The sequence below is a fragment of the Phoca vitulina genome, unplaced genomic scaffold, assembly GCF_004348235.1.
Source record: "Phoca vitulina isolate PV1807 unplaced genomic scaffold, GSC_HSeal_1.0 scaffold78, whole genome shotgun sequence".
Classification (NCBI taxonomy): domain Eukaryota; kingdom Metazoa; phylum Chordata; class Mammalia; order Carnivora; family Phocidae; genus Phoca; species Phoca vitulina.
In genome coordinates this window covers 1,855,945-1,865,508 of record NW_022589781.1, presented here as the reverse complement: position 1 = coordinate 1,865,508, position 9,564 = coordinate 1,855,945, and the positions used below count along the sequence as shown (strand labels likewise).

General features: G+C 47.9%; 1 protein-coding gene across 6 annotated transcripts in view; it reads right to left on the bottom strand.

Annotated features, from left to right (window-relative positions):
• The window catches only part of NVL (nuclear VCP like), a 93,664-nt gene that overhangs the window by 66,577 nt on the left and 17,523 nt on the right, over window positions 1-9,564 (bottom strand). For all 6 annotated transcript variants that reach the window (XM_032393912.1, XM_032393913.1, XM_032393914.1 and 3 more), the window contains 2 exons: window positions 8,393-8,510; window positions 3,756-3,900 (listed from right to left, as the gene is read on the bottom strand). In XM_032393912.1, the coding sequence (XP_032249803.1) occupies window positions 3,756-3,900; window positions 8,393-8,510 (263 nt within the window). The remainder of the gene's footprint in view (window positions 1-3,755; window positions 3,901-8,392; window positions 8,511-9,564) is intronic.

The following is a 9,564-nucleotide window of genomic DNA, read 5'->3' as shown; positions in this document are numbered from 1 at the left end:
CCCCCTACCAGGCACCCCCCAGGCTGTGCCCTGTCCACGCTCCCCCCACCAGGGGCCCCCCAAGCTGTGCTCTATCCATGCTCCCCCCACCAGGCACCCCTCCGGCTGTGCCCTATCCACGCTCCCCCAACCAGGGGCCCCCCAAGCTGTGCCCTATCCACGCTCCCCCCACCAGACACCCCCCAAACTGTGCCCTATCCATGCTCCAGTTATCTCAACCTATACTCCCACCTCAAGCCCAGCACCACCTCATCTGGATATTACAACAGGCCCCTCCCTGGGCCACCAGAACCCATTCTTGGTCTTTTCATTCATTCTTCACACTGTAGCTATAGTGATTTTTTCAAAATAAAAAACCTGTTTCCATCACTGTCCTACTTAATTTAACTGCTTTCATTCTCTTCCACCACTCACAGAGAAGTCCAAGATCCTTACCAAGGGTATGTGAAGTGCCTTCTAGTGCCTTCTGCTTTCCCTGCCAGCCTTTCTACACCCTATCTCTTCTATAGCCACAGTGTTCTTCTCCAGGTCCCTGCACTCACCGAGCTCAGTCACCCCAGGGCCTTTGCACGTGCTAGTCCTACCTGGAATACTCTCATCATCATGTAATCTGCTCATTGCTATTATTCTTAAAGTCTCAGTTTCCTCGGAGAAGCCTTTAAAAACCCCCAGACCAGGTATGCTTTGCCTGATACATCCTCCCTCAGACCCTGTTTTTTCCTTTTTATACTCACCGTTCTCCTAATCATTTACACTAGTGACTGAAATGCCAGCCACTCTGCCTCCCTCCTTAGTACACAAAAGATGCTTAAATATTTCCTCAATTAATGAATAACCTTCTAAGAACTACAGATACAAACACTAACATACCTCAATTCTACTTATATGTTATCCCCATCTTAGAATTTAACACATTAGTACCTACATACGATAATATAACTACCTTGCTTTTGCACTCAGAACTAGACACAAGTATAAAAATAAGAAAACTGCATTCTGCCTTTGTCAAAGACTCAGTCAGAAATACTCTTTTTCTTGGGGCGCCTGGCTAGCTAAGTCGGTGGAGCATGTGACTCTTGATCTCAGGGTTGTGAGTCCGAGTCCCACGATGGGTGTAGAGATTGCTTAAAAATCATAAAATCTTGGGGCGCCTGGGTGGCTCAGTCGTTAAGCGTCTGCCTTCGGCTCGGGTCATGGTCCCAGGGTCCTGGGATCAAGCCCTGCATTGGGCTCCCTGCTCAGCGGGAAGCCTGCTTCTCCCTCTCCCACTCCCCCTGCTTGTGTTCCCTCTCTCACTGTGTCTCTGTCAAATAAACAAATAAAATCTAAAAAAAAAAAAAAATTTCGTAAAATCTTAGGAATGCCTGGGTGGTCAGTCAGGTGAGCGTCTGACTTGATTTCAGCTCGGGTCATGATCTCAGGGTCGTGGGCTCTCTCTCTCTCTCCGATAAATAAATAAAGATAGATAGATAAATCTTCAAATAATAATGATAAAATCTTAGAAAAAAAGGAAATACTCTTCCTTGGGAGGTACAATGGGTATGTAATAGATACTGAATGTTAATTTTGCAAGATGAAAGTGCAACATGACAAATTCTAGAAATTTGCTGCAAAGTGAATAAAGTTAATATTACTAAACCGTGCTCTTAAAAATAGTTAAGATATTAAGTTTTATGTGTTTTTTTACCAGAATAAAAATGGTACTTTTAAACACACTTCCTTAAAAAATTCTCACTCCTAATTCTATTCAAGAGCTATCCTCTTTCAGGATTTGAACCCCACTCTCCCCAGCCAGCCTTAAGCACAGAGACTCTCACACCCTCCAGTCTCTGATACAAGTCCTGTGTGGAGCGCCCGGCCTGCATGAAACACCACAGCACTGACTCTGAGTCTACAATGGAGTTTGGACAAACTGACAACGGCAGCCATAGTAACTGTAGATATCAGAAATGTCTGGATTCCAGTCAAGTGGACAAGGCAACTTTAGAGGAGGAAACGCTGACAAACTTCCTAACAGAGTAACCGGACTTAACATGACCACAAAGTGACACCGTGAGCTTCCTGACATGATGCTGAGGACAGCTCACCGCCTAGGCCGTATTCTTGCCAAAGCATCTAACCTGACTGTCACCAGGAGGCAACAATCAGGAGTGTTCAAATTTCACAGCACCTGGAAAACACCACCGTCATGAAAGCGCTTCCTCCCCAAAGAGGCAGGCTGAGGTTACAGGGTCACGTGGACTCAGCCAAAACTACACAAACAACTACACAGGGACATCCTGGGGGCAACTGGAAAATCAGAACAGACTGTACGTTGAAGTAGTACTATTGCATCAGTATTAAATTTCCTGGAATGGTGTGACATAGAATGACAGTCACGTTGGAGAAGGACTTACGGCTAAAGTGTCATCATGTCTTCAACCATCCTTCAAAGGGCTTGGCAAATAAAAAGGTACACACGCACACAAATAATTTTCTCCAGAGGCTGAAGAAAGTGTGGACAGCGCTAGCGAGGGGTAAATCCAGCTGAAGGGCTTACAGACACTAACCATACTACTCTTTTAACTTTTCTGTAGGCTTCAAATTTTTCAAAATACAACCACCAACAAAAGCCCTTAAGGACTCTGTCGATGAGGGACACTGGGCAGATGAACAGAGGTTTTATCCAACAGCAAAGATGGGCCCCGCTGTGTCTATGTCTCCATGTCATTTGGGCTCTGGACAAAACAAAGGCTTGAAGAAGAACACAGGCCTGACTTCTAGAACTCTTACTGGACCACATGCGTCCTGAAAGCAAGGACTCCTACTTCTCTGCGTTCGTCGTATCGCCCTCCACAGTGGTATGTGCACATGCCGTATGCTCAACACGTTTGCTGAATAAATATGAACCACGGAAATGTTAAATATCACTGTGCTACGGGTTTAAACATGAGTGGACGAACCTGAATGGCTGAGTGACTGTGCAAGACCACGCGTGTGGGAACACAATCAGCACGTGCTCGACTGTGGCCATGGCAATGGAGGAAGAAACTGGCTGACAATCCAAAGCTGAAGGACTTACGAGCCGGGAAGGAGGAAGGACAATGCCTTCTCCCCACCGCCGCTCCTACCCACGTGCCTAATGAGCACTTCTCTGTCCTGCATCCCCTGAGCCTCCCCCTCTCTGCAGCTCTCTCGCCAGCCCATGACTGTCTCCTCGCACTACACACCACTCTTCCTGAAAGCTGCTGGGGACCACAGATGCTGACACTGGCGTCACGAACCCTGAGCCAAAAGCCACCACGTATCCACTGAGCCGGGGTGGGCCAGCAGACCTCTCTGCTAGATTTCCGCTCCTCAGCCTCACCGGTGCCTCCCGGGTGGTCTTTGCTTACTGACATACTGGTGGAGCTTTCTTTGCTCTACGGACACTCGACCCCACCTACTAGGACAGGCTGGTCCTGCAACGAACACACACAGCTTTCAGCTCTCTGGCTGCCTTTTGTCGCGACACCTGTGTCTTAAGCAGGTTAACGCAACAGGTGAAAGTTCACTGTAACCTCCATGTGGGCCAGCGAGCACGGCTCGGCTCCATGGCTCCCCACGCTATCCCTCAGCTGATCAGCCGACTGAGTGACACCAGCCGTGGGTTCCAAACCAACGTTACTGGCACGAGAACAAAGAAAGAAACTACGTGGTACTTCTCAGCCCTCGTTTCCAAAGCATTCAGTTCAGATGACACAGCAACGCACAAACTTCATCTTTCAAGAGCGTACCTTTCCCTGGAGGCTTCGTCTGGGATCCCGAGGCATATCTCTCGGTCGAACCTTCCTGCACGTCTCAAAGCAGGGTCTAAGGCGTCCGGTCGGTTGGTGGCTCCAATGACGAGGACCCGGGCCGTCGTGGCCATGGTATTCAGATCTGGTAAGAAGCAGACACAGGGTGAGCGGTGACCAAGACACCAGGATGGCAGACAACGGTGCTTATGTAAGTCTTGTGAGTGGTTAGAGAGTAGTACATGTTTGGACGTCAATACACATAGAAAGCTAACATTTACTAATTACCCATTATGTGAAAGATGCGAGGAGAATAAATACACACTTTGTCCTCAAGCAGCTTGCAGTCTATTGAAAAACCCACCGAACAAATCTTGTGACGCATGGCGACGGGTATAAATAGAGCGTCATAGTGAGACAACAGAAGACAGCATGGATTCACAGGCACATTCAGGGAAAGCCTTGAAGGAGGAGTAGGATATTCATAAGCAGGTCCACGTTAATGAAGCTGTGTATGAACAGAGGCTGGGAGGGACAGCAGAGGCACACATGTGTGTGGCGAGCTCAGAGAGGGGGGCCGCCCAGCAGCGGGGAGTCTGGGAGAGAACGCGCAGTGCAGGTCTCCAAAGAGCCAAGGGGCATGGACATGGCGGGGGTGGGGGAGGTGTGCGCCTATAGTCTTCCATTGCTCTGGCGTCATCTAGAGACAGTTTTAGGAATGGCAGAATGCAGGGCCCACCAGGTCTCCTTCCAGAGTCTTCTTTCCACTGAGCCTGGGGGGGGGGGGGGGGGGGGCGGGGCAGCAGAGGTCTGACCTGAGGTCTGAGGTCACACTCCCCACAGGTAAAAGTAACAAGGTAGGAGGATGCTAATTCAGTACCTTAATGGCTGGGTCACGAGGAATCTTTAGAATATTCCTTAGCCCACAGGAGGCCAGGAAAGGTTTTTCTCAGATGTGTGTGTTGGAAAGACAATTCTAAAAGTAGAGAGGAACAGAGGGGAGCAGAGCTCAGTGTGATTTGACAGCAGCCATCAGGGGACAGAGGACACAAAAAGGCAGGAACGCGGGGAAGAAGCAGGAGAGGCCCAGCTGCAGGGCAAGGCTTCAGATGCAGCCCAAGGCATTAAATCATTCCCCGAGGAGGGTGTGAAGGGCGAGGGGAGGGGAGAGACCAAGAGCACTCAGGTCTGGACAAGCAGGGAGGTGACGCTGTGGAGAGCACGCAAACAGGAGGGCAGAGGGACAGAAAGGGGAAATGGGTCTGGCCCGGGCACACGGAGCGTGGGGTACCCGGCAGGCAGCCGGGAAGAGGAGTGTGACACTGATCAGAAATCGAGGTTACGGATGCATTCTTGTTTCCTAAAGAGCTGCTCATCAGGCAGAAGGCAAGACGAGAAGGGCAAGTGGGAAGCCCTACAGGCCGCCTCTGTCTAAGGGATAGGGGAACGGCTAGGAGCTGCCGCAGAGCCAGAGCAAGGACACAAAAAGGGCGCTGGCGCTCAAGCCACGCGTGCCAACAACGCCCAGGACGCGGTGGTCGACGAGCACGAAGGCTCTCGAGAACCACTGTGCTGACGCTCACCGGTGGCTCGCTGCGTGCCAGGCGCTAGGGTGCAGTTGGCCCCTTGGCCAACCCCCGCCACCCCTGTAACAGGTAGGTTTAGAGACGAGGAAACTAAAGAACAGAGGATCGGACAGATGAGCGCTGAAAGCCACCAGATGCGGCCACGAGAGGTTCCCCCACGACTGTCACAGGATTAGCCTCAGTAAAATGTCGGGGACAGACGAGTAGGGACAGGGTGTGGTGTAGACCGGAAACACAAGCCTGCACTTAGCTGATAGTGACTACTCCTTTGATAAATTTTGGCTTGAGTGAGACAACAGGGCTCTTAAATACTTTCTGAAAACTGCATAAAAGCTCAAGGAAGAGATTCATGATAGGAGAGGCCACTGAACTCGAACACTCTAAGGAAAAGAGGTGGCACCTTGTAATCATGAGCCGCACACGTGCTTCCTGTGAGGCCGTTCTGGCTACGCCGAGCGCCCGGCACCAGGGCAGGGACGGGGCCAGAGCTGCTCCCCGGCGGGCTCACGTGGCTCCAATACCCACAGCTACAGCCGCGACCAGGGGCGCTTCCTTCTTCCAGGTCGGGTCACTCAGACACTGTGGTCTCGGTGAACTCACTCTGAGCTTATCGGGGGTCAGTAACAGAATTCAATGAGAACAGTCATGGAAAACTGTGAAATCTTCAGGCATGAAAAATACCCTTCCACAGGAAATCAACAGTCAGCAACAGAAGCGCTTATGTCAAATGCTATTTTTTCCTGACGCATGAAAGATAAAAAATCAGACCTCACCTAGGACTGGCTGGCATCTCCTGCCAGTGACTTCAAGATAAATCCCATTCTTCTTCTCCCTCTTCCCCAATATGATATGATCATGTTAAACTGACATTACACTAGCCACAAGTTTGAATTTTGGAATATTATGGAAGAAGCAAAGTCGTCTTTCTTTCTACACAGAACAAAACCTGTCTGTGGGGCACCAGGTCTCCTAAACAAAGCACGCATTTGCAGACAGCCCATCAGCCATATACATGTGTGTAGACATCTGGAGCCTAGCCCAGGCTTTGCCAATGATCCACTGAATACACCAGGTCCTGGCTCACTGTACATCACTTTCCTCATGGACAAGATAATATTTTAAGATGCTTTCCAGCTCTTAATAATTAGAGTTATGCCTGAGTTTAAGTTTCTGAAATTAGGTAAAATTAGTTCTCTTCAGTGGTCTCCTTGTTACCTTGTTTAAAATAATTTACTTAAAAGTTTTAAATTATTAAAATTCAAATTTGTTAAACTCTGAATTACTATTTTTAAAAAATTCTCAAACTGGAGGGGAAAAACCACCACCTGGGACAGACTACTTGGGGCATGACTGTGTCTGCTGAACTGTTGAATGTTTTCTCTATTCTGTTTGCAGAGGGGACCCTAAAACACACACACACACACACCGGAAACCCCAACTAACCCCAACTTTCAGTAAAGCTCTAGTAATGGGTAATCTGCCTAGTCCCTGTGCTTGTTCCTTTCTTCCACATTGTAAAATCTCTGAAATCAGAATGCTTCTACCATCATGGGATAAGCATCGTGTCTCAGTATGACTGCTGGTGTCTCTCTCCTTCTTAGAGAACCACGTATCTTATAACGGGTAACACTGTAGCTTCGATATGATAATTCAGAACAGAGGCCTCAAAGCATGGCAAGAAAACTTTACTACGGGAAAATAAAGGAGCAGAATAAGCAACCTGCAACCAGCACCACAAGGAGCCCAAAACCTGTCCTACTTCAAATTATCTTGTGTACGGAAACCCCACAGTATTTCACCAGAGGCAGGATTTAGTTCCAAAAGTGTATCTACCTTCCCTCCAAATTTCTATCTAAAAACAAATGAACAAAACTGAAAAATAAGTTACAGACTGGGAGGAAATAAATGCGATACATTTAACAAGGAGTCTGCTTCCATAACAAACTAAAATATTCCTTCAAACCAATTTTAAAAAATTCAGAAACACAGCACAGGCTGAGAAAGGGATTTGGAGTGATACACATAGTCAAGAAATATGGAAAGACAATCAACCTCCAGTGAAAACAGGGAAATGCAAAGAACAACAAGGTGAGATCTCCATCATCACCACCAACTTATCAACCATGAGAATAGGGTGACAGTCGGGGTCATGGAGAGACCTGGACACAGGGCGTCTCAGATGGGGAAGTGCACACTGCAAACCCTTCTGAAGTCAGTTTGCCATTTCCCACAAAATTTAAAGTGTATAACCCTTAACCATCACCTTAATTTTTAGTATTTATCCTAGAAAAATATGTATGCACCAAACAGGCCCACTTAGGAGATTCCCTACAGCTTCTTGCACAGCAAAAAACAAAACAACTTAAACATTTATCAAAATGGGAATGCTTGTGTTCAATATAATAAACCTGTCCTAAAGAATACCACGTAGCACATGAGGAATTTGAGAAACAAGACAGAGGATCATAGGGGAAGGGAGGAAAAAATGAAGCAAGACGAAACCGGAGAAGGAGACAAACCATAAGAGACTCTTAATTTCAGGAAACAAACTGAGGGTTGCTGGAGTGGAGGGGGGGTGGGAGGCATGGGGTGGCTGGGTGATGGACATTGGGGAGGGTATGTGCTATGGTGAGCGCTGTGAATTGTGCAAGACTGATGAATCACAGACCTGTACCTCTGAAACAAATAATACATTATACCTTATTTAAAAAAAAAAAAGAATACCACACAGCAGTTAAAAGGTAAATTTAAATGCATTAAAACAGTCACATTTCCAAGAAGGAGCATTAAGATACACAAAGCAAGTCACAGAACAATGTGAATGGTGCAATCGCAGCATTGTAAGAAGCAAAACGTTAGTGCTTGTGTGTATGTATAAACGCATTAAAATAACCATAAGATGTACTCCAAAAAATTAACAAGACAATCCTTTAGGAAAAGGATTTTTTACTCTCAGTGTTATTCTACCTGAATGTCTCATATCCTCACGTTACTTACACTATTAAAAAAACCCACAATTTATTATCTGAAAATGAATTATTTTAAACTGACCATCCATGCAGGTGAGGAGCTGGGCTACAATTCTTCGTTCCATGTCTTTTGAAGCAACTTCTCTCTTGGGGGTAATAGCATCAATTTCATCAATAAAAAGGACACAGGGTGCGTTTGACTGGAAATAAAAGTATCACAGAAAACAATCATAAAGACATTCCCCACACTGCAGCATAGTTCAGTCTGTATGTTTTAAACAATCCTGGAGTCCGCAGGTCGTTCAGCAAACGAGCAGCGCTCAAGAAGGCAGTTCCCGGCGTTATCACTTCTGCTTTCATCGGACTTAAGATGCTGCACAGAGGGCGGGGAGAGACTGCACACAGGCTACCACGCTTCCAACCCTCTCATCCACCCCTGCTTTGTGGTGAGCAAGTCACTGAAATTCTTTCATCAACGAGGCATATCCTCGATGCTACGAGGTACGACCAGTGAGTGAGCACACGCTGAGCCAGAGAACCAGCAGCAGCCGTGAGGACCGCGCTGAGGAAGGGAGGGAGGGGAGTCCCCGGTACTGCCGTGTGGACGACGAGCACCCTCCCCGTGCGTGTTCTTCAAGGCGCAGACTGGACAGAGTGGAGACAGGAGGTTCAGACAGAAGCACCAACTGCCGGGAGCAGAGCCACGGCGGCCGGGGGCTGGGGAGGGAAGGCGCGGGTCGGTGGCCCAAGAGCATGCGTTCAGGCTGGGGAGATGCTGGGGGTGACGGTCACACAACGCGTGAGCGTCTTACTACAATCACAGAACTGTACTCTTAAAAATGTTTAAAATGGCAAGTTTAACATATTTTACCACAATAAAAACAAACAAAAAGAGAGGAGGATCAGTTAACATGAAAAATTTAAATAAAAATATCAAGAGATGCAATCACCAGCACGCTCATTCCTAGTTCTTCAGTGACACTGATCAAGCTAAGGGTCAGACTCTCAGCCCGGCTAAGGCGTCTCAACACCACGGGGACCACGGCAATTTATATGGAAGATCTGGCCCGTCACTAGCCGGCTCGCTTCCCAATCCTCCCGGTGACGACTCGGGCACGGGAGCAGCGAGGACTGCTACAGACAGCACCCAGGTACGGAGTCAGGTCACAGACAGCAAAGGTCTCGGGGGCGAGGACAACAGTATCTGCCCAGGACCGGAAACTCAGTGAGAAAAAGAGTAAGAAAGTAAGTGAT